General features: G+C 42.1%; 1 protein-coding gene across 1 annotated transcript; it reads right to left on the bottom strand.

The window, feature by feature from the left end:
• Positions 1-1,216: 1,216 nt before the first annotated feature.
• On the bottom strand, positions 1,217-25,727 carry LOC125898818 (forkhead box protein O1-A-like). The gene is made up of 4 exons (XM_049592763.1): positions 24,717-25,727; positions 8,145-8,336; positions 5,503-6,695; positions 1,217-5,409 (listed from the first exon to the last, which is right to left on the bottom strand). The coding sequence occupies exons 1-3, from the start codon at positions 25,278-25,280 to the stop codon at positions 5,526-5,528; spliced, it is 1,926 nt and encodes a 641-aa protein (XP_049448720.1). The 5' UTR covers positions 25,281-25,727; the 3' UTR covers positions 1,217-5,409; positions 5,503-5,525.
• Between the last annotated feature and the right edge of the window lie 316 nt (positions 25,728-26,043).

Here is a 26,043-nt window from a genome sequence, read left to right as displayed (position 1 = left end):
GGGTCTGCCCCGGGCCTCCTATCAGTGGGACGTGCTCGGAACACCTCTAGCGGGAGGCGCCCAGGAGGCGTCCTGGTCAGATTCCCGAACCACCTCGACTGACCCCTTTCGACGCAAAGGAGCAACGGCTCTACTTCGAGCTCCCTCCAGATGTTCGAGCTCGTCACCCTATCTCTAAGGCTGAGTCCAGCCACCCCACGAAGGAAACTCATTTCCACTGCTTGTATCCGCGACCTCATTCTTTCGGTCACTACCCAGAGCTCATGACGTAGATGGACCAGTAAATCGAAAGCTTTGCCTTCTGGCTCAGCTCCCTCTTCACCACGGTGGTCTGGCGTAGCGCCCGCATCGCACCAAACCGCCAGTCCATCTACCACTCCATTCTACCCTCACTCGTGAACAAGACCCTGAGATGTATGAACCCCCTCATTTGAGGTAGAAATATGCAAATTTAATCTTTTTTCATACTGCGTCCCCAGAAGGCCTTGACCTTTTCATTTTCTCTTACTCTAAGGGCTGTTTCATAGTCGACACATGCAACGTGAGCAAGCGCAATGGGGGTAGCAGAGTCACCGGTACATTCCGGCTAGCTAGTACTGCTGTAGCTAGCTAGTACTGTTATTTTATTAGAGTGCAGGGCACCAGAACTGTCATATAACTGGGGGTGTGTCCGTATGAGTTCGCAAACTTTTTCCTCGCGCCTGCCATATTTCATACCTGCTTCTTCTGTGAATAACAAAAAGTGGTTAATTTCAAGTACATCATTTGCATTATCACCCCCGCTGGCAACGCATGGTATTACACGCGTCACTGTGTCGCGTATCAAAAAAATGGACAACACATTTTGAGACGCAAGCACGCATCATGGCGGCCAATGCGTCTTGATGCGTCCCCTAATGCTCTCCACTCCACCATACTCCACCAGACTGTGATGGTCACTTACTGATGAACACATAAAGGTGAACTGCATTGCTAGGTCTAGGTGTGGTACCCCAACTACTTACTAACTGTTAGCATTAGATAATTTTTACCTTATGTGCATTTAGGTGGCCGCCTGTGTCACCTATAGGAAGAGCCAATGCTGACCACAGTTACAAAGCTGAGGAAAGAAAGGAATAAGTGTCCTAAAATGTTCCAGAAATTCAAAGGAATCCTGAGAATACTGTGTGAGGATACTCAGATAAAGTCACACAAATCCAAACTTTGCACAGTGGGTTTCGTCATTTGTTTAATGTCAAAGATTATACATATAAAAACTGCATTATACTGTCTTTTATTTAAATGAAAGTTAACAGACTAAAGCGCTTCTTTAAGCTTAAAGAGTTTAACCCATTATTAAAATGCTCCCATCACACATTAATTTTTGCTTTCATAATTACAGAAGTAGTTGCTTTATTACAAGGTATAATTCGATTCTGTTTACTGAACTCCGGTCCTTGAGTTTGGTCTAAACAGACGAATTCATATTTTTTAATCTTTCAAAATGTAGAATTTCACACAAATACACATTTAATTTAAAATCATTTACTGTGCTGTCACAAATATTTACTAGAGACTAATGGCTATAATCCTCAAGCACAAGAAAACATTAAAAATACAAAGGCAGACAGTGCGTCACTCTGAACAGGTCCAAACAGCATTAATCAAATACACAAAAAGAAAACAAACAAACAAAAGGTACAAAACTATGTCAAAAAAGAAGACAATTTCATTACATTACTCACTGAGGAAAATGGCAGGAAAAATCCCTTCAACCCTTCAGAGGTAAAACATTTTGAGGTATGAGTGTTCATATATTTATTGATATGATTTGGACTGAGTTATGTAAACAACCATGTCTAACACCATCATACAAACAGTATAATACTTCAGTATAATCCTAACAATTAATTTAAACCCATCATATACAAAATATGTACTACTAGAAAATAATATGTACATCATTATAAGTCTGTGAGACCATGTAGGCACAGTGAATTGGCACACTTTCTTTGAAATGTGTTTGGTAGAGTAGACGACTCTTTGGTGCATAAAAACTGTAGCTGCTGGGAGGTAAATAGCAAAGAAAATCCTGTGCTGTGTCGGCTAAACTTTGGAGACCATCGTCTATTTCCAGTCAGTTTTGTCATCAGCTCCTCCACCTGCTGCCTCTCCCACTGTATCACATATCTTAAAGGGATAGTTCAGATCTTTAAAGTGGGGTTGTATGAGATGCTTATGTATACTAAGTGTGTTTCATACAGTAGATGTCAGTCGGCACGCCCACAGTTTGGAGAAGCAGTCCAAAATGGAAGCTCAGCAATGTACTGCAGTGGAGGAGTCAGCAACCAAACATGCTTTAGCTACCTAAAAACACCTGTATCAGTTTATGTGTGTGCTATATTAAGAATATTTTCGCTGCTTAACCTCATCATTGGACAGAGGAAGAGAAATAAAGCCGTTATATCACTCTCTTCAAAGCCAGACTCCATTGAAAAAAACTGTAATTTACCACTGCTAAACACAGGATCTGCTGGTCTACCGCTGCCTTGATCAGTTATTTTGTTTGTATTATTGTTGACTGTGGTGTTTACAAGGGTTAGTTTGGATTCACCAAAGTCACACGCAAACACAAATTAACTATCTGATCAAGGGAGCGGTAGATCAGCAGCTCCTGTGTTTAGCAAGCTAAAATTACTGTTTTTGTCAATGGAGTCTGGTGGCTAGAGTATAGTTTGGGAACTCTCTGATGGTGAGGAAAAGCAGTTAGAAATATCATTAATATAGCATAAACTTAAACTGTTATAGATTTTATTAGTTGGAACACTATCTCAGGTGACAGATATACGTTTTGCTGCTGCCTCCATCATTGCTTAGTTTCTGTGTTGTCACTCCTGAGGCGTCTCCAAACTGGGGGCATACCAACAGACATCTACTGTATGTAATACACAGACTATGATTAAGTACCTCATACAACCCCACTTAAAAAAATCTGAACTATCCCTTTAAGTCTTGTGAAAATCTCCAAATTCTCTAAAATATATATACATTATAGAATTTCAGAACATCATCTATGCTTTCACTTTCACTGCAATTTTGAAATGTCTTTCATAACTTCGAGCACTGTTGAATTTCCTAAACTCACAAAGGTTCAAGTAGTCCTTGACTTAATTTAGAAAGTTTTCCCCTGACAACAACATTGAATCCAAAAAGGCAAAATACAATGTTGAGCATTTTTGTTGATAGGTGTTTCAAAACACCTACACTTTTTAAACAACTCTTAAGTATTGCATTAAAGCACCATCAACGTAACAGGGAGCATTCACACAGTGCACTTCTCTACATAAACTGAGACAGATATGGACATTCAGTGAACTGTTTTCAGAAGGAAATGTCTCTAATGTATCTTTAATTTCCTTCAATATTAGTTTGATGTAATGAAAAAAACAGCATAACAATATAATGTAACTAAAATACAGCATATGTTGTACACAGCATAGGCACTCATATATTTTTTACAAGCATCCAAAGTACAAAGCAAGAATCCAACAATTACAATAAAAAACATAAATAAATACCTTCATACAGTATATGAATGATTAATTCATTTTAGTCAGAGATGCAGCTTGTCTCACCGCCTCTAATGACATCTGTTGGTGAGGAAATATGGCTGATGTTTGACAACACTGTACCACGACATCTGTCTATATACATTAAATCTGTGTGAACACCAAGGAGAATATTTTTGGTGTTAGTTTTTTATTATCTGCTATGTGTTGTCCAAAGGTATATTTCAGGACATATGCTGTTCTCACCATACATTTCCCCTGTGTCATTATAAGTCACTGTTTTAATACAGTTAATGTGTATCACTATGCAGATGATACGCAGGTTTATCTAGCATTTAAGCCGAAAGAGCTCACTAGCTTAACACGTTTGTAATTATTTTCCTTTAAGGGCTGGATGTTAAAATGAAACCCTTAAAAATTAAAATTCTTGGTACTGATCAGACCATTTAGAACATCAGATTTAGCAGGTTTTTGGTCCACTCTAATGTACTATCAAGTCCTGCCATTTTCACATTAAACTTGACCAAATAGCCCTCAATGAGTTAACTCAAAAATGGAAATATTTATCCATACTGCTATCTAACTGCCATGCTGGCCCCCAAACTGGCCCCTTTCACTGGATGGTAGCAAGGATATAACTGGTTTTAAAACTTCTTTCGTTATCTACAGCAGTGGTTCCCAACTGGTCCAACCACGGGGTCCAGATTTCACCTTAGTCATTAGTTCAAGGTCCAAACGTTTTAATATATTCAGCTTTATACTTGTGTATGGCCATGTCGTCAAGCTAGTTTGCTGTCTCTGTCAAGTAGCTGTCCGTTAGTCACTCACTCTGCAGCAGGAAACAGCGCTTCAAAATAAAAGCTCTGTGCTGGAAAGTCACCGTACTTTAAAATAAGGTGTTTTCGTACAAAGTTGACTCGTTTACAAGTCACTTGTGGTCCATTCAGAATGGACCCACGACCCACCAGTTGGGAACCACTGATCTACAGAGCAGTTTGTGGTCAAACCTTAACTTATAACTGAGTTGTTGTGTCCCCACTGCAATTTGAAGTCCCACAGCTATGCTCAGCTGTGCCTGTTTACTGCTTTCAAACAAAAGGTGATTATGCAGTGTTGGCTCGACGTCAGACTGGCCACAACTCATACATTTTTAGAAATTTCTCAAAGCTTTTTTTTTTTTTTTGACAGGCACTCTGATACTGTGTTATGACTTCTGCATACTTAGCTGTATCTTTATATGAACACGAATCAGCAAAAATAAACACATAATTCCAGTTTTTGAAAGGCCATTGTAAACAAGGCTAGTGTGTTAATGATGGCTTGTTCTCTGGGGGACAGACATATGACACAAGGGGATGGGGGTCTTCACCAGGATATTTAGAGTGTCAAACACTTAATTTTCAGCCTTTTGATTAATGTTTACTTTAATGTGAAAATGTCTTTCATTTACATTTTGTCAAAATAAAAGTCCTCTGCTGCTGTCATGTGTTTATTTGGTGGGGAAGGGGACAAATGCACATGTTCTAAATGCTGAAGGGAACGTGTCTCCTGAGTCCACCCTGAAATCTATGACTATGGGCTTGTCTTATTCATATTCTCTCTGCAGAGCTATCTTTACAAGTATGTTCACTGCTGTTAAGAATGAAATTTTGGCTGTTGTGTCTTATTTCAGTGTCCGGGTCTGAACTTACTTTGTTTACTCTATTGAATATAAAGTAATATGTATTGCTACACATGGAGCTGACACTTGAGACGTGCGCATTTATGAAAATAACTGGGTCAGATGCTCAGGTGGCTTCTGTGGATTTACATTTTCCAGCCTCTGAATGAAGGTGAGCAGTGGCGTGATGCTAAGAAAAACCTGTGAGGGAGAATTGAAAACATTTAGGGCATGGAAACGGGACATTTTATATGTTAAAGTTTGCATACATGCATTGAATACAGCCAGTCTCACCTGTTTGTGATCCACCATGCGTCCTAGCCTGACACCCAGCTATGTGTGGTTGTCTTCACCCTCTGAGGAAACCCATGAGGCCCAGCTGCTGGGTCAAAGTTAAAGTCCAGCGCCCCGCCATCCATGAGGGTGTCATGGAGGACAGTCTCCATGTCGCATTCAAACCTCTCGATGGACACGTTGTCCAGATCGCTGGGCAGCCGCTCCTGGTGGTGACTATGCGGGTGAACAGAGTTCAGTTCCCTGTAGCCATTGTTGCTGCCGTAGCTTGCCGAAACAGCGTTAGTGTGTGCTGGGTGTCCACGGGGCAGCTGCATGCATGTCCTCAGGCTGGTCATTCGAGGAGGGGCCCCTGAAAGACTAGTCAGACTAGTCAGGGGGATCATGTTACAGCTATTCAAGTCTTGTGAGGTTGAGGGACCCTGGCTATGAATAGCTTGTGGATTTACATGAGGAACTGTGTGACTCTGAGGAGGATTCATCATTTTTACCCCATTATGACCCCCCATGTGACTCTGCCGGCTGTAAGTGGGCATTAGGCAACCCCCCCTCCCCACCTGAGACACCTGTGTGTCCCTACTGGCCTCTGCGTCTGAGGTCAACAGCTCTTTGAGGAGGCCAGCCGGGCAGATATACTGGTTCTCATAAGCCCCAAAGCCCGGCTTAGTCTCTGGAAGTGTCTGCATGAGGGCAGGGGACAGGGAGTTCATCCTCACCTGGCTGTACATGCACTTACGGTAGTCCTTCTGTTGGTGCGGGGTCAAGCCAGTGGAGCTGTAGGGGCCACTCTGAAGCATGGCAGCATTTGATGAATGTGAGGAGTCAGAGCCCAGCTGGGGGGGTTTGGGAGACAGCAGGTTCAGGTTATCCAGCAGACTCTCCATGACGTTCTCTGAGCCATGCTGGCCCATTGATCCAGCTACCTCAGACAGACTGGGCAGGGTGGAGGTTATCTTGGTTCCCGCCGCTCCGGGGTACATCATGTGGCCATCAGACTCCCCCAGGTCATCCTGCTCAGAGGGGAAAGGTGAATGGCAGCCACTAAGGGTGCTGGCGTCAGAGCTGGTGCGCGTCCTAAAGGAGCTCCAGGCTTCAAAGTCCTCGTTACTGTGGGAGTTTGGGCTTCCCAGCCAGTTAGAGTACTGGGAACCAGGGCTGCCTGCTCCTCCTTCAACCCCTTCCTGCAGAGCCATCTAAGCATAGAAAAAGATCAGAAACTCACACAAGCTGCCATAAAATTACCAGTGTATTATTAACTTAGATCCAAAAAATAGGGATAGTTCAACATTTTTGAGAATATGCTGTTACCACTCCCATATCTGAAGCTACGACCTATTTTGCTAAGATTCCTGAACATAAATGATGGTAAAACTACAAATTGTTTTTACACTTTGGTTTTTGTTCAGATTGAATATAGCATGATATAGCATGATAACCAGTCACCTTTAGTCACCTTATTCTTTGCCTGAACTTGGTCACTTCAGCACTGTGTGATTTTGTGATTGCTTTATCATTGTTTACTTGCCAAAAAGTTGTCTTTAAGCTTCAAAAAAAGCTGTTATTAAGTTTAAACAGTTTTTCAGGCGAGACAGTAACTATTTAGATTCTCAATATGTGATCAGTTTGTCCAAATAACGCCTGTTTGGAAATCTGCGCCAACGTGGAATTACCCTCACTGTCAGCAAAATATGTTAATGTTGAACATCAATACAGATGATGGTGATGATGATGATGACGATGGTGATGCTGTATACCTAGTTGCTATAACTAACATGAAAGAAGGCTTCACTATTGCTAGCGAGGTGCTTGGTGTTATCCGCAACAGGATAACAGGTGAGTAACAGTTAAGGCCTTTGCACACTGTTACGCACAGAATCCTTGTGCACTGATTCCAATGCATTTGAAATTAGAAAATTTGCCATACGTGACAAAATTAAACGACACAATATCTCTTTTGCCTCTCTCCACTAAAGTTACCTATCTGACTGTCATCACTCCCTCCCTGTCTTTCATTTGGAACCGCAGCTGCTTGGTCAGATGCGAAAGACGCAGAAAATCGAACCTGTTCCGAAAATTTTAATGACTGACAAATGTTTCGGACTTGTGAGAACATGATTGACACAACATGGTCATATTTATTTTTTAGATGTGTGACAATTTAGGACAAAAAAAAGGGACTCAGTGTGCAAAGGCCTTTAGCTGTATGGTGGCAGTAACCATAGCGTACAGCGCCTGGTGATCGGATGGTTAGCCCAGTCTGTGGACAGTCAAGCATGTTAAGTCCCATTTGCAGTTGTGTTTTGCTTTGCTTTTGCTTCCTCGTAGTGGAGCCATCTACACAAAGAGACACTACAAAGTAATTAAAAATGTCCTAATATATGATTACAGGCCATTTTCGTATAACGTCCCTCCAGTCACTGATGGCTGATGGATGTTGTACTGTAAAATCATCAGTTCACTGCATTGTAGCTGCTGAATGTTCCAAAATTAATTAACTGCTGTCTGTGGCTTCATTGACAGACAAATATGAGAGTGGTGTCGATCTTCTCATCTAACTCTCAGCAAGAGAGCAAATAACTGTATCTTCTAAAATGTCAAACTATTCCATGTGAGTATAGTGTAAATAAAAGGTGTGACCGTACCTTTTTCTTTGTGGCCCTTCCTCTGCTCTTGGCGAACTTACTGTTGTTGTCCATGGAGGCGGCTCTGCGGCGAGGTGACTTTCCGCTCTTTCCACCCTCCGGGTTCAGCATCCACCAGGAGCTTTTTCCCGTTCCCTCGTTTTGTATGCGCACAAAGCGGCTGTGCAGGGACAGGTTGTGTCGGATGGAGTTCTGGGTGGTAAAAAAAAGTGAATCATTTGTAAGTTATCTGTGGAGTTGCTGTTATGTGGAGCCTACAGTGCAGCTAGAGGCATCAAAATCACACTTTCCAGAGCTGATTTTTTATGATAGTGGGCAAAAAGTCGGTCAATACTTTTATTTGGAAATTTTCAAGTGCAGCTATAAAGTGTTTAAACATTAAATACTGATCCTCTGGTGCAAAGAGAAGCAACTGTGAGTTAATCTTGGTTGCTTTCAGTGGGGGCAGCACGGTGGTGTGGTGGTTAGCACTCTCGTCTCACAGCAAGCGGGTTGCCGGTTCGATCCCGGGCCTGGGAGCCCTTCTGTGCGGAGTTTGCATGTTCTCCCTGTGTCAGCGTGGGTTCTCTCCGGGCACTCCGGCTTCCTCCCACAGTCCAAAGACATGCAGATTGGGGACTAGGTTAATTGGTTGTTTGTCTCTATGTGTCAGCCCTGCGATAGTCTGGCGACCTGTCCAGGGTGTACCCTGCCTCTCGCCCGATGTCAGCTGGGATAGGCTCCAGCCCCCCCCGCGACCCTCAAGAGGATGAAGCGGTTAGAAGATGAATGAATGAATGAATGCTTTCAGTGGCAATTAAATGAGGTGTACTGGTGCAGAGGAAATATTTGTCATTTTTGGTACTGAATGGAGAGGAATCTGGTAGTTGAGTGTGATGTCAGAGCCAGCAGATGAACAGGAAGTATACACACGTCCATATCCTCCTTCAACAATATTATGTCTACTGAGCCTTTTCCACTCCCTCTTCATGCACTCCAGCAGAAGACATTAGTTACTTTGGCATGAATTAGCGAGGGACGGATGGGACATGTGGTGTCATTTATTTGACCCTAAATAAATATTTGATACCCTTGCAAGACAGATGTCAGTACAGCCAGAGACAGAGTAGAGAGTCTGTTACTGAATATGACGACAAACAAAATGAAAGATGGCATCAAACAGACCAGATGCAATACAAATACAAACAGTGTATATACAGGCACTAGGGGCACTGTCAGCTGAGCAAAGTTATTTAAAGTTAGCATTTTGGTACATTCTGACTCTTCAGTAGAGGTGTGGACTTGAATCAGCCTCAAGTCATACATTTTATGACTCAACTATAAAAAATAAAAAAACTCAACTTGGCTTGGACTTTAACACCAATGACTCGTGACTTTACTTGGACTTGAAAACACATTACACCCCCCCTGCCCCAAGCCCAAAGATTAAGCGTGTAATTTAAAAGTGTGTCACATGTAAACTAATTTCCCTTAATTTTCTGACTCAACTAACATTAACACTTTTCATACCCAGCAAGTTGACGCTTAATTTCCCAAATGATCCATTTTGTTTGAACCAATCCAACAGCATCCAATCAAATTGCAGGAGAAAACCATGAAGAACTACGTTACTGAGTGCCAGTCGGAAAAAACCACACTGTGGTCAATAAAAAAGCATTGATGATTTTTCTAAATGTAATGTATTATTATTATTCTGTTGTTAAAACTGTATTACATTTGGTGAAATGCACATTATGACTAGTTTAAGACTAAAAACTCAAAGTTTAGGACTTCCGACATGACTTGGGACATAAGTGCAGAGACTTAGTCTTTTACTTATCTTACTCATATTAATCTAATAGGCACTGGTTTTGCTTTTGCTCCTTGAGAACACTTCTATCATGTATATTTGCCAGATATTCAATACTCTATTATATTAAAACTGGGCCCAGTGAGTGACCCTGACCCGGGGAACCCACTGGTTGTTCTGGTTGAGAACGTTAAATTGTGGTTTCTGTGCTTAAATTAAGACTAGGGTTGTACCGGTATGAGACTTCTAGGGTGGCATGGTGTTGCAGTGGTTAGCATTGCTGCCTCTGGTTTGAACCCAGGGTGGGGGATCCTGTGGGTTGCAGAGTTTGCATGTTCTCCCCGTGTCAGAGTGGGTTTTCTCTAGGTATTCCTTCCACAGTCTAAAGACATGCAGATTGACTGGTGACTCTAAATTGTTTGTAGGTGTAAATGTGAGTGTGAATGGTTGTCTGTCTCTACGTGTCAGTGCTGTGATAGTCTGGTGACCTGTCCAGGGTGTACCCTGCATCTCGCCCAGTGTCCTGAATACAGAATCTTTTTTTTCAATATTGTAGATAAGCAAAGGAAATGGTATGGTAACTGTCGTTTCATATCAGGCTATACCTTAAAACTGGGATATCGCTGCAACCTTTCTTAAGACCTATGTTGCTTTCAGACCTAGAGTTCCCTTGCCTTGGTCCGAATCAGGGACTAATTTTGTTATAAAGTTGCATAATTGCCTACAGTTGCCTCAAGCTGCTCTTGATTGGTCAGAATTTCCATGTGGGAAAAATCCAGGAAGTAAACAAAACGTTGAAGAAGAGTACACTTGCTAGATAAATGCAACACTTTCTAATGTCACAATGGAGGGACAACTACGCAGGTTGGTTTTAGCGCTGCTCATCGTGGACTATATTGCTGTCATTGTTCATTTTAGTCAAACCATACAGTTTGAAAACGAGGCACAGCTCCAACTAGAAAACAATGTTTTGATGCATTGGATGTGCTGAATGTGCATATTAAGGCAGTACAGGAGGAGGTGCACATTAATAATCCTCCAGGACTGTAACATGCTCATGTTTAATCCAAACAATGTGTCATGTGACTGCAGTTGGTTCGGATCGAGGTTGGAACACCTTCTCACCACAAACAAACCGGAGACCACCTCTTCAAGAAGGTCTCGGTCTGGTTGTTTTGGTGCGCACCTGAGTGCGACTGCTGTGTTCACACCTGCCCAAATGAACAGTACTTATGGAGCAAACTAACTTGAGTTTGATTGAACCGAACCAAACAGGGCAGGTGTGAAAGCACCCTAAGTCTCTTTCTTTTGATATGATGGTAAAATGCATGTGTATCTCATTTGAGTATTTTTACTTTTAAATTTATGTGTTTTGAATGCTTGCTTTTAAAAGTCCTATATTTGAGTTTATTAGGTTGGTCATCCTGATTCCTCCTCACTGTAATCATATGTGTTATTTACACCATGTTTGACTTTCACAGCCGTATCCCACCCTTCCACCAGCACCAATGTTTTTTCTTTCACTGAAAAAGCAGATTTAAAGAAAAAAACTCTCCTAAATAAAACATGCTGTATAACTTTAGGTTTCACCAACTTTTTTTGTATGTGGTCACATTTGTCCTTGTGCTAACATGTATGTACCTCAAGCCTCATTCAGTCCATTTTCTCTAATGCTATGTTGTGAGCTCTAAAAAGGACGCAGAGGCGCCTACTGCGGTAATTCTCTCAGGAAGAAAAACAACGATGGTCGGGGAACAGAGAGACGGTCACACAGGACAGAGATGTACTGTGCAGCCTGGTCTCCTTAGGCATAAAATGCTGGTCTTGAGCTGAGGGCATTCAGTGCATAATAACAGTCAGAATGTGACTTATTCTAGCATATTATTATAATTTATTTCATACAGAGGATGGCCCCATAAAGTGATAAAATAAATACATTTACAAGCATTTTGTGTAGCTGCCGGTGTTAGACCAGGATGACACTTCAGATAATTGCAGAAGTAGAACAAGCTCGGTGACTGTCCTGGTACGATGGTGCTGAACCACAGCAAGTTCTACCTCAAGCTATATACATCAACAGTGGCCTTGTGAAGCCTGATCCTAAGAGTGGAGGCAGCGGGCTGTGCATGAATGAGAAATTTTTACTGAAAAAGAAAGCAGGGGGGGAGGTTACAGAGTTCGAAGTGAGGACGGGGAGGGCGACAGAGTGAGATGTTTTTGCCGGCGGAGCTGGGGTCAATGAGTTCACTGAACATGAGCTCCTCAGCCAGCGCTGACAGAGACATGCAAACAGGTTGGATGGAGCGAGAACACAGAGAGGAGAAGCATCAGATGTGACGTGCTGCTGGGTTGGACTGCCTGCTTTCTGACTCACCATAACAGACAACCCCCCCACCCCTCACCCCACCACCGAACCCGGACTCCTCCCTTCTCTTCCACTGACTTTTAAATAAGGCTTCCTGTGTTGGAGGACATCCTGCACATGCAGAATGGACAGACTTGACTTGGACTAAATGGTCTCCAAAATGCAATGCTCAATCTGAATTGCATTCATTTAATTCATGACCTTTTCTCCCTTCTTATTCTTCTGTCTTTGCACGATCTTAATCTGTAACCAAATACAGGAAATGAGTCATTAGCGGAGGACCTGAGATCTGAGCAGTGTGCTGCACAGACTCAGCCTGTGAACCAACTTTTATTCCACTACCCGAACGGCATGCCTTGCTTGCACGCGGCTGAGATAACTAGTGATATGCAAATGTCTGCAGCTTCTGATTAGTGCCCACAATAGATCACGGACTGCATGACTGGGCCCTGAGAAGGGGAATTCTCTTCTCCGCCGGGGATAATCCTAGTCTGAGACAGACCTCACCTCAACCCAAAGAGAACAAAAGACATCCCCTGCCTCACTAACTCAGGAGGTGCCCCTTTCACACATTATGTGTCTGAAAGCCTGACCCAAGGTGGCCTATATGTTTCATTGTTGCTAAACTTCTTTATAAAACATATTGTTACCGCCCTTGTTTCTTAAACAACTTTGAAGTAGTAAAATATGTGCACCTGTAGCTGCATGGCAGTTCATGTGAAAGTGGGGCGTTAAGAAATCTATATGCTTTTCATTGACCTTTCTAGACGACCAGGGAAGTTCCCAGGCACAGATTATAGAGGTCTGTAAGTGACGTAAATGTCTGAGAGAGGAGACCTGCTGAGTAATTACAGCAGTGATCAAACACACAAGCTTGTTTGAGAGTAAAAATGCATTTCATACAGTATATCTCATATAATGCTGTTCTTGACTTGAGGACAAAATATCTTGCATTGTCTTGGCAAATTCTTGCTATTAGCATTTAATGTATTTTTGTGCTAAGAAAAAACATATTAGCGTAAACAAAGCTCTATGAAGGACTGAAGAATATGTGAGTTTTAACATCACTCTGGTTCTAGCTCAGCTGGTGCAGGGATGTCTGACCTGGGAAAGGTCTTTCTTCTTCCGACAAAATCTATTTTCAGTTAACCCTCAGAAATGCAACATCTCAAACAACATGCTGTAAATGCTGCGCAGCAGAAAGCAGTTGTCCCTCTACAGACTGAGTCTGCCTCCTCAGATACACGGCAGCACTCAAAAGACCTTCGTTAGGTCATGGAGAACCCTGCGCCATCCATCTTACAACTTTTCAAATGCACCCAATGATCCTTAAATCACATGTGATCAATACCACTGAGACAAACTGCTGCAGCAAAGAGCGACTCCTCCTACTGGACTTCAAAACAATCCAATTGACACAGCTGCTGTTTCTTGTGTAGCGAAGCATGAGGCTTGCAGTAACGGTCGCAGGGTAAGTAAACAAACAAGGCCCAGTTGCAGGGGCAGGTGCAGCCACAGTGAAAGTGGCCTCAACTGGTCCAAATGTTTTACATACAGCGGCAGACACGACCACAGACAGGACAGAGGATTCCCCCCGGAGACCTACTGCTGGAGACCAGCTGCTTCTCAAATCAGTAACTCCATTTTATATCAGTGATGAGGCCTGATGTTTAGCAAGTGAGGAGAGACTGGAGGGAAAAACAGAACCACTTTAAATTTACATGTGGTGGGATCAAGCAGCTACAGCTATCACAACAATATGACAGTGGCACTGTACTTTTAAAATCACATTTTTTTTTTACCCTTTCAAGTGAAAATTTGAAATGTTAAGCAATAAAACACACCCTTCTGTCCATGCAGAGGTTTTGTGCTATGTCCTTTCATAGTCAGGTATGACCACTAGCTTATGATGGCTAATGTTAGCTCATATTGCACACTGAACTGTATCAGATTGGTACACTTCCTGACCAGTTTGTTGGCTGAATCCCTCAGACATCTGCTAACAAGTTGATTGTGTAGGTCACAATGTCAATGGACAGGTAGCTTCATATATGTGGGTGACATTTCTGAAAGTAGTACCACAATATGATTATTTTTCATAGTGATATATATCAAAATATGGGAAACCATATATATGTTCAGATACATTGTATTTGTAATATCATGAGTACAATAATGAAACTAATTTCTCTTCACACATGCAAAACAAAAACTTAAAGGGGACCTGTTACGCTCATTTTCGGTTGTACTTTGAGTTTCGACAAGGACATGTTTACATGCTTTAATGTTCATGAAACACTGGTTTTCTCATACCATCTGCTTGGATATATACCCGTATTCACCGTCCGCTCTGTTATAGAATCTGTCTCTTTAAGCCCACCTCCCAAAAAAAGCCCAGTCTGCTCTGATTGGTCTGCGATTTCAGGTCTTCCACATCTGTGCCCTCAGCATCTCTGCCATGAATGTTATTAGGCCTGTAAAATGAAACCAGACCCCAAGATGGTGCCTATTCAATCCAATAAAAATTGGGTTTACATCTGCAGTATGCAGCCCACTGAATATGTGCAGTAGTTTTTCACCTGCGGGTTTCTGTTTGACTCATCAACTGTCACAGATTTTTAAATCGCTTTTCTCAGCTTGAGAAAAGATTTACAGATATAAAACCTACATGGATAAAGAAAAATCTCTAAGAAAAAAAAAAAGACATAATTCACCTGGTTTACAGTTTGAGGGACCCTGTCAACAGATTTTCAGACGTCTCTCTTATAATGGTGGTCTAAGAGGAAAATATGCTTTTCGGCTTTTGGATGTTTTCACTGCAATACTGGAATAGTGGCCACTGGAAATTGTAAGCAGCCCTGAATGGCGTTCCTAGGGGCCTGGTCTTTGCACCAAGTTAATTCAACTTAATTAAGTTTTTTGAGGTCAAAGCAAATCATGTTGGTTGTACTAAAATAATTGAGTTTGTCAGATCCTGAAATTCTCACAGAATTTACTCTATAAGACCAGAGATAAAACTGCTTAAAAAGATGCATGCAAATGGTCACCTTAACGCTCCAGTGGATTATTTTTTAGAGTGAACAGGTCTCCTTCAATTATCTAATATTGGTCAGAGTCATTACATTTTGAAAATTATAAAACAAAAAACTAATCTTATCAAGATTTAATTATGCTGAAAGATAATACTGATAATATTATAGCCCTGTAGCCTTAATTCTTATTCCTCTCATATTAAAATGCAAGACGGCACATGAGGTATTTCATTCTGCAGCTGCTGAATAAAAGGGGAAAAATCTTATTTGTAAAAAATAATTAATCAGCTATTCTATTTATGAATGGAAAAGGCAAATCTGAGAAGAGTCTGACCCAATAATAACACACTGCATCCTTATCTTACTCTGTATGGTGGCTTTTGGTGAGTGCAAAAATACAATTAACCTGAGCTGTTATCTTTAATAACTGCCGTGATATGTGGTGTAAATAAGAGAATAAGCGAGCACAGCACTTGCAGAGATTACAGTAAAAACACAAGCCACTTCCTGACAGTGTCTTCCTGTGTACCCCTCCCCCCTTTCTCCTCTGACCCAGGAAGTTGAAAACAGGCGTGGGACTCGCGTCTTCTGTTACAGGGCGGTAAAAAAGCTGAGCGTGGCTGCAGAAGAAGAAGAAGAAGAAGAAGAAGAAGAAGAAGAGGGGTCCTCTAACTCGGTGTGGAGACTGTGTAGCCTGTTCATGGCTCCAGGCACAATGCAGGCTACTTCATTAACACTGAGCATCAAACTGAGTGACCTACTTGTGCAACAGCTTCAAAGTGAGACTGTGAAAAGGAATGAGGAGCTTTGTGTTAGGAGTCCAGCTTTAGATAAACAAGCAGGGGGCAAATGAGAATGATAGATCATCACGTGATGTGCTATTGATTAAAAAAAACCACAATCATACTTAAATCATACCAGATACTCGGAAATATTAAGCTGATTAGAAACTTGATCTCTAATCGTTCTAAGCAGCCTAACTTGAGAGTGACACACATTCTTTGGACACTTTACAGGGTAAAAAGACCAAGTGTTTTTTTTACCGGATTGGACACTAATCTCAATTACGTTTGATCCAGTTTTTCTTTCTTCACAACATATTTCGTCGCCTCCCTCGGCACCCATGTCCTTTATATTTTGCATAATGGGTTTGAGGCCAGGTTCTTTTTGTGAACATAATATAGAGGGGGATTATTATCCTGTGCAGGACTGGAGGACAATGCAGAAACCCACATGCCACGGATTCCTCAGACTCACACATGTGTAGACAGCAGACTGTACACAGGCCTCAGCCCACAGCGAGCCAGTCAGCTGACTGCTCCCCTCCTTCCCTCAAGCCACGGTCGCTCCTCTGTGAAAGCCCCTGCCCCAAGCCTCCCTTTCTTCATGGGGTTACTTGGAGCTTTCAGTGGGCCTCTTAAGTTAAGGGCAGGCCTCCCTTTTTAACCTTGTGATCCCAAGACAAATAGCTGGCAGTCATTCAGTTTGTCTTTTCTTTTCTTGTGTCTTTTAGTAGCTGGCTCTTTTCAGGCCTGTGTCCCCAAAGTGAGCATATACACCGACTATACAACACCTCTTTGGGGTGGGTCATTTAAATATTTACCTTTTGTTGAACAAAAATGAAGCTAAACTTCTAGAATTTAATCTCTACTCTGAATATATACACAGTTTTGAATATTTTACAGCCATGCTAGCTGCTCTGTGAGGCTGAAAAGGTTGCAATGACAATGCTATATGATGGCACCACGTAAGAAGTAAAGGGACAGTTAATCCTCGAATCAAAAACCCATATTTTGCCTCTTACCTGTAGTGCTATTTACCAATCTAGATTGTTTTGGTGCGAGTTGCAGAGTGTTGGAGATGTCTGCCTTTGCTCGAATATAATGGAACGAGATGGAACTCAGCATGTGGTGCTCAAAGTGCCAAAAATGTCTTTTTCCAGAAATCATGACCCGGTTACTCAAGATAATCATCATGTGGGAACTACTTTCTCTCTGCCGACACCACCACAGTTTGTCTACTGCTATCTCACCTAGCACCACTGAGCATGCTAACGTTACATCTCAGCTGAGGAGGACACCATTAATATTTATTTTGTGCTGTCACGAGCACAAGCGTATCGTCCATGAGTAGATGCACTCTCCCTTCTGTGCACTGATATGGCTGGTTGGTGTAGTTCGGTAGAAAGAAAACAGTTCCTACATGAAACTGATTACAAGGTCTGTGGATTATCTTGAGTAACTGGGTCATGATTTCTGTAAAGAGACATTGTTATTGAGTTTTTTAAATGTGTTTTTTTGGCACTTTCAGCACCACACGCCAAGTGCCATCTAGTTCCATTATATTTAAGAGAAGGCAGACATCTCCAACACTCAGCAGCTCACACCACAACAATCTAGACTGATAAATAGCACCACAGGTAAGAGGGGAAAATATGTTTTTGATTTTGGGATGAATTGTCTCTTTAAACGATTACCTGGGTTATTATCATGAGGGGGGGATATGAATGTTTGTGCCAAATTTAATGGCAATCCATCCAGTTGTAGCTGGTGAGAGATTTCAGTCTGGACACAAGTGGTAGACTGAGTGAGCGACAGAACTGCCATCCCTGGAGCCCCACAGCCAGCGACATCAGCTTATTTACCTGAGCTGTCTTTATTTTCTAACTAATACTTGTATATCCTATACTGTCAAACTACTTGAGACACTTCAGCTGTGTAGGTTAACTGAAGCCATTGTTGGACAAAAGCTAATCCATGCTACCACCGCCTACAATCACACATGTACCTTACACTCAACCCGCACTTCCACTAGCGGGCCCTTTTATCAGCTGTCACTTGATCTGGGTGATGTTGTTTAAATGGAGGTAGCGTAAGCTTTTCCATCCAGCAACTGTGCTCAACCTGAATAAATACTGCCAGTGTTGTCTGTCACTAGTTTCCACACAACATCAGACACCGGACAGCGCAATCAATGGGCTGCAGTAGAAGCCTTTTTGACACCTGTGCTAAATGATGTAGTGAGATAAATGACTTTACAACAGACAGCAAATGTGCACGCTACAGGCTGCCACCAAAATTGTATATTTATCTTTAAAACACTGATGCATGAACACCCAAACTGCCTTATGTCTGTGTAGCTCTATGAACCAATAGCGTTTAACCATAACCTTCAAAAGGCTATCTTGCAATTTACATGTTTTGAAATGAACACCTCTGAACCTCTCCGCCAGTTAAAGTATGGGGTGCTACTTCCTGTTCGACTATTTAAGTTCACAGTTCACTGAGAAAAACAGTGGCAGTACCAGTAAGATGGTAAAGTACCTTACATGCGGCACACTGCCTCTCAGACCCACCAGTATCCCAGGGGAACCAGTCCTCCCAGTTGGCAGGGGCCTCTCTTGTGGTAAAGGCATCATGATCACCACAATTTTTAGAGGGAAAACAAAACAAAACAAAAAAAATCACCATGACATGAGGGAGGCAGGAAGCTCTAGCTGCAGCAGCGTCGCCCTCGTCCTGCCCTCCACCCACCTTCAGTTTTCTAGGTGGAGCTGTATAATCACTGAGGTTCAAACTCAACGCCCTCTGCCCACCATGAGGTCTCTGGCTTATCTCTATCTGTCATTTCAATCAGGGACGCTCATGCATGTGGATTCTAAAGTCAATACATGGCCCAGGATATGACACAAAATAAAATGACAAGCGGGCTGATGATCTCTTTTAGAACGTGGCGGGGGACATTGAAATGGAATAAAATGACTTCACATAGAAGTAGCCGCACAAACATGATCCATGTACAGTCTCTCCTGGCGGTTCCTCCTCTTTTTCCAGCCCTGACCCTCGTGTTTTGCAGGGCGGGGATGTTAACACATGGCACTGTTTTCCATCCACTCTGCAGGAAATGCATCATAGTTCATTGTGGGGGGACTGCCGTGTTTTTTTAACAGGAAAGTGTAAAAATAACTGTTAGCTGGTGGTTCCAAGGCCCAGTGAAGCATGCCAACATTTAGGAATGCAGAGGTTGAAGTGGAGATTTGTTGATTTAATATTAAAGATAAACAGGCTGGTGCTATTGTTCTTGGGGTACTTGCTGCTTCGCTGAATGGCACATAATGAAAACTTTTCTCTCTGACACTGAGTTAGGACTGTGGGTAAAATGCTTACTTTAAAGGGTCTATATGTAACTTTCAGAACATCCTTAGTAACATTTCTCTCTGACGCTGTGAAGTGAACTGCAGTCAGCATCCTCCGTAGCTACCACAACGCTGACTAACAAGAGACTGACTATGATTGACCGGCATCATATTGATAGACGACTGGAAAACAAATCACAGTCATATTTATAATAATGTTACTATACACAGTGAGCCTATATTTTATTTGGACCATGATACTGACTCGCTTGCCGTTTGCATTACTTTATCAGCTGACATTACAAAGCAACCAAGGGCAGATGCATGCAGCATAGCCAGGCCTCCAGGAACACCGGCAAGCCTTGCAACAATTTTGCCCAGTGGTCACTCGTGGTACTGCAGTGAAAAAATCCCCAGCGGTCCAAAAAGTATTTTCCCCATAGACCAGTGTTTTTCAAACTTTTTGTGCCCGAAGCACACCAAAGGGCAAGCCAAAATGTCAAGGCACTGTATTTATATCTGTGCACAATAGCTACTGTAGCTAGTGTTATCACTCTTATCACCACATAAGACAATAAAAATAAGACCGGTAGCTTTCGTGATACTGTCTACTGACTGATTTTTCTTTCGATGGTAGGTCGTTCAGTGGTGCTTTGTTGTAATTTGCTCCGTACAATAAAGCGATCCATTGTCCCACTCACGGCTTTCTCCTTTTAAATGTTATCACCCCTCACACTGGCTGCCAATCAGGGCTTTTGATATGTCACACACTAATAATTTCCATGTGCCGATGGCGACAAATAGGCTCCCTGTGAAGGTTTTTTAAATTAAATTACATTTTTTAGCTAGAGTTTGCCTCTTTATTGGTAAATGGGTGTCCACAACATACTGATACAGTCAATTAAAAATTAACTTATAACTTTTTGTATAGCACCAGTTGAAAATTGCAATAATGATATGCGGTTATCAAAAAAATCCCTCAACACATCTGGACTGGTATGAAATGGCACACCATTTGAGAACCACTGCCATAGACCACCACTGAAAAAGACATATCTGTAAAACTGATGACAGGACACGTCAAACTGCAAACAAGGCCAATTATAAATCTTTCCACTCGTTTGGAATAAGAACAGGCTGGAGCAACAGGGTGAATTAGATTAGAGAAATACAGTATGACAAGTCAAAGACACTGGGCTGTTGGCTGGTTGAACTTCTAGTTAGATGACTGTTCCTATGGTTAGTTAAGCCCAGTCTCACTCCGAAGTCGGCGAAATCCGGCGCTTGGGCAGTGACTTGCAGCCTCAGAAACCAACGAAAAAGGCGTCCCTTAACATTGGCATGATACGCAGTTGGTTGCTGTTATAGTTTAATGGTGCCCAGCAGAGAAACGAGGTGGGACAAGGACGAATGTTAAGACGGTGAAAGTCCGATTAGGGTGGGTGGATGGGTCCAACAAACACGACTTTCATCTGAAAGAGCGGTGTTCGCGCTAAGTCTAAAGTCAAACCCTGTTCTTTTTTTCCCCAAACCCAACCATGTGTGTTTGTTGAAGGAAAAAAAACTTCTATTTGCGGTGTTTATTTTGAAAGACACTGTATGTAAACATTAAATTTCCTGCAAAAACAGAAGTGTATTTTAAAAGAAGGCAATGCATGTAAGACCTTGACACGGTGTCCCAGAACGTCAACAACCAATGCACACAGGGTACCTTTCACGTCGTATGTGGACGTGCAAAGTCTATGACCATGAACGTCGATATGTGACAAGGTCGGAGTGAGAATGTGTTGGTTTGTCCATAGACATTTATCAAAAACTGCAGACTATAATCAATAAAATTAAAAAGTAATAGTAAGTATTAAAAAATCCAGCTTCTTATGCAAACTCTAACTGAACAAACACCTTCCACAGAAGGCCTGAGAGGGCAGAGAAGGAAGTGATAGGATAAAGAGCAGCGATCCCTTTCTCCAGGCTGTAGCATCCGCTGAGGAAACTCTAGAAGACAGGGACACAAAGATATGAGCACACAGCTCAGGAATGGAGGATGTTTGACGTTGTTCCCAGCATTCCCTTCTCCCGAGCCCCTTCCCCTCCGACACACTCCCCAACACTGATTGAGCTGTTTGCGTCGCCTCCTGTTATTGTCGGAGGGAGCTCCAAACAGTTGCAAAAACCTGACTGCCATCATTCCCACCAGCCTGTGTTCCTACTGTACATAAAGTGTAGTTGAAGAACTGCAGAAAGACTAAGAAAAGGAGGAAAGGGAGGTTTAGCAGAGCCATAAGTCATAATAGGAGCTGTGATAAAGCTTTTCACAAGGGGGTGTTAAAACAATGGAAACTATATTTGATTGAGGTCCGCAGAGGCATTTCCTGACATAACTTCAAAATTACATCTCACAGGAATGCAGGGGTTACAGGAAGGGCTGCGGAGCTGAAATATGAATTCAGATCTTGTTAAGAGTGTACGGGTTTTAATTAGCGTCCACTTTCCACTGTCTGCTTTTGTCCTCAGTTAATTTTTATCCATCATGGTTCCTCACCCGGTGAGACAATGTTAAGACTCGGATTAGCATGTTTGTACAGGCATTAGGCTACCGCTTTTCTCCTGTGCTAAATATTTCCAATATATTTCCAGGCCAGAAAGCTGCACTTTGTCAAATTTCGGGACTGTACTGGGATTTCCATGACTGTGGAAATGCTGTATTGACCATGAGTCAGTGTGTTTGGTAATAATACTGGATGGATTGTTCCCACTAACAAAGGTTTGCTTAAGAGAGGTTATATCTGAAATCTGTGTTGATCCACACAGTGTTCCTGCACATTATTCCCCTCAGTGAAACCAGATTTCAACCATCGCTCAGTCAAACCCTGTTCTCAAACACCTAGTTGACATTAGTGTAATAGGGCTGAAGCCCCAGCATTGAGAGATAGTCTCAGGCTCATGTATGGGATGTTTACAGTCAGGTCCTCTGCTGCCTCAGAACTGTACGTTTCCTCACTGATGCAGCAGAGAGGCGTGTGCTGCCGCTCACAAAGGAAACCACCCCAAAACTTCAAAGGTTACTAAGATGCCAAAGTTCAGCAGCCAAATTCAAAAGTAAACGTTCAGCATTTGTGAAAGCATGTTCAAAGAACATTTTATAACCTTTGTGCACAATGGGGAGAAAAGATTTCGTTTTCATATTAACAATGTTGGAAAGGCTATTTTTGAAATGTAGTAGATTACAGATAATTAGATACCCTGTTAGAATTGTAACAAGTAACTATTTTAATTACTGCATCAGAGCTATGTAACTTACAGTTGATTACTTTTTTAACAAATGTTTTACGCTGTGCAATAAAGTTAAAAAGTCCTCGATAAACACAAGTGCGTAAATGTTGTACTCAAATTTGTCGCAATGACTTTGCTGACCCGCACTGTCCAGAAATATGACAAAATCCTGCATGGCAAAAAGATGCAAACTAAAAGTGAATGTTTTAATCTGCAAATAAGTTTTTTGCTGAAAAAGTATATATGTAAGCCCTTTGTTACCACCAATATTTTGGGGAGTAATTGTAATTTAATAACACATTTTTCCTTAATAACTGATTACAATTACATTTATTTTGTAATTTGATTAGGTAACTCTGAATGACCATCACCACCACATCACATGCACTCAATATTGGTCTAAAAATAAAAGTACAAAGTTTGGGTGAAACCTGTAAGACCCTTACAACTTGATTTTGTGGAGGTATTGTACAAAAACCTATGATTTTTAGTCAAGCAAACCCCACTGACTGCTATTCTATTTTTTTTTTGGTCTCCTAAATCCCTCCTCAAGACATATGGCGCTTATATGTACACTTGATCTCTCCAAAATTGTTCTACAAAGTTCATAAATTGTAAAAAAAAAAAATAATAATAATAATAATAAAAAAAAAAAAAAAAATAATTCAAAAGCAGGAGAAATTACATTATCATATTTTATGTTTTGCTTTGTAAACTGCTGTCAAAAAAAGCACAGAGCTTTAAACCAACATGGGAAAATGGCAGCAAGGCCTTTGTAATCACCAATATTTTAAGTAACTGTATTCTAATTGCACACTTTCTTCCTCAGGAACTGTTTACTATTACACTTATTTTGTAATTTAAATACATAACTCTGAATGACCATCACCACCACGTCATGTGCACTCAATACTGGCTACAAAATAAAAGCAAAGAGCTTCAAACCACAATGGGAAAATGGTATCTGCAGAGGTCAGACAAGTGCTGGTGAACTCTCTCTTTGTAGGTTAAACCGCTCAGTCATGTTGGACTGAGCACATCACAGTGAGTGATGTCACATCTTTTGCTGCTGGTAGTTAGAAAACACAGGTGCTACTGATACATAAGGGGTGACTGAAAAGTTTTGAGCCTTACCCAGAGGATGATATTTTTTATAATCTACCACCTTTCCTTATTATCAGTAAGCATGTTCATGTGTGGAACTCATTTTATTTTTGCATGTTCTTGAGATAAATAGTGGTCAGTGATTTGGTGAAAATGGAGAAATTGGAGTGATCAAATATCTTCATCTCAAAGGACTATCACCATCAAGATATGCTCAATACTTTACATGACAATACCCCTTTATATGCCTCAGTCTGGGAACAAGAATTCAAGCGTTGCAGGGAGTGAAGAGTTGGCACTTCAGCACTACTGGAGTAAGTGTGTTGCCCTTGAAGGGGATTATGTTGAAAAATAAAAGCACTGCAAAGCAGAGCCATGTCTTGTTCCCTTGAGGGTCAAAACTTTTCAGTCACCCCTTGTAGAAAAACTAACTTTAATACTCACGCCTGTCATTGTCCTACTGTAACATGAGAAAATGTGCTGTCCCTATATTCCCTATAATACACCCCTATTCAGTAGAATATGATGGAGATGAGAGTTGGTGATATGAACATCTATTTCTGTTTTTAAGCAGGACTACAGAGGAAATTATTCTGCATGCTACTAATGGAAAAAAAAACTACTGAAAAAAGGGCACAAAACTCCAGCATTTATAGGACTTTGCACTCTTTGCACATCATAATAAAAGGTCTAAAATGTGCATCAGTGCAGACGCTGTTGAAGATCAGTTTGTGTGTTCAGGACAGTGCTGTGCAGATGTGCTGCAAACTGCAATCAATGACACTTTTCCTACTTTTGTTATGGCGTTAAAGGAGTTAATAGTTACACCTCAGGTTCATCCTACACAGCTGGATGCTGACGTGCACACACTCACCTTCCAGCCCGCGGAGCTGTTACTGTCCCCTTTATCCTTGAAGTAAGGCACACTCTTCACCATCCAGTCATAAATCTGTGACAGTGTCAGCCTCTTCTCAGGTGAGCTGTCTATGGCCTTGGTAATCAGGTCAGCGTACGACATGTTCCCCCAGGCGTTACGACGGGACGAGCTGCTCTTCCTCTGCGCGGAGCTGCACAAGGGTGCGACACCCGGAGGAGGAGGAGGAGGCACCTGTTGCTGAGGCAGCAGCTGGGGACCCGGGAGCTGCTGAAGACGGTGATGGTGATGATGGTGGGGCTGATAATCATTGCAGGGCACAGGCGGTTTCTGCTCTGCGTACTCCTCGTAGTCCTCCTCCAACAAGCCGAGGTTGCTGATGAACTCGGTGTTGCCTCCCGGCTCCTGCTGCACCGACGGGGCCGGGGAGGATGTGTTGGAGCTGGCCGGGTCGATGATCTCCGGTCGTTGCAGCGGCCAGGTGCAGGAGCGCGGGCGGGAGAGAGGCTCAAATTCCGGGTCTATTTCGACCGGCTGTGCCTGTGGTGGCGGTACCTCAGCCATGTCTGAGTCAAACCGGCTCTCACTGTCACACCGACACTCACATAAAAATTAATGATAATAAAAAAACTCAGCAGGTAAAACAAATGCTGCCTTCACGCACCAGATGTTAGTTCTAAGCCAGGTAAGATAAACGAGATTTATAACAGCAAAGTCAGAGAAATGTTGAGTTCAAGGTCCTCACTGAAGTTCACACCATCCTGCACCGACTGTTTGCAACTCTCAAGTCTGCCGCTCTGCCAGAGTCTCATGCTGCATTCAAGACTCACTCACAGGCTCCGTCTTCTGGGTTACACAACTTGACGGTGCATTCAAGTACTTTGAGATTGGAAATCACACCGAATTGGACCCTGCTTGAGATACATCTTGTGCAATGTATTTCTTAATAGTTTGAAGTGGGCAATTAATAAGGCAAACATCAAACATGACAGCTATCAAGGCAAAAAATCAAATTTGGATTAGTTAAGTGACGAATGAAGATACAGCAGGCCTTCTAATTATTGACACCAGATTTACAATCATACAATAAAAGTAAATTATTATTGCTGCTTTTCTGACACTATAGGCCTAAGACTTGTTCAGCTCTGTCAAGTTCTTGGGCCATTTGCTTCTCTGGTAATTCCAACCCATTTTGACGGCCCCTAAATGCACCATGAAGACAGATGAACATGCTGTCTCCCTCTAGTGCTGTAAGAGAGGCAGTGTCCACCTGACCAGCAGACTAATGATTATAAGGGGTTCAAACAGCGACACTCACTGCTGGAGT

Source organism: Epinephelus fuscoguttatus, linkage group LG12, assembly GCF_011397635.1.
Source record: "Epinephelus fuscoguttatus linkage group LG12, E.fuscoguttatus.final_Chr_v1".
NCBI lineage: Eukaryota > Metazoa > Chordata > Actinopteri > Perciformes > Serranidae > Epinephelus > Epinephelus fuscoguttatus.
Note: the sequence above shows the minus strand (reverse complement) of the source record. Positions and strands in the feature narration are given on the sequence as shown.

Excerpts from the sequence above, each read along its gene's own strand:
- LOC125898818 (XM_049592763.1), bottom strand. The coding sequence starts at position 25,280 with ATGGCTGAGGTACCGCCACCACAGGCACAGCCGGTCGAAATAGACCCG. Across the intron at positions 8,337-24,716 it reads ACAGCTCCGCGGGCTGGAAG|AACTCCATCCGACACAACCT; the intron begins GTGAGTGTGTGC and ends TTTACCACCCAG. Across the intron at positions 6,696-8,144 it reads GAAGGGCCACAAAGAAAAAG|ATGGCTCTGCAGGAAGGGGT; the intron begins GTACGGTCACAC and ends TTCTATGCTTAG.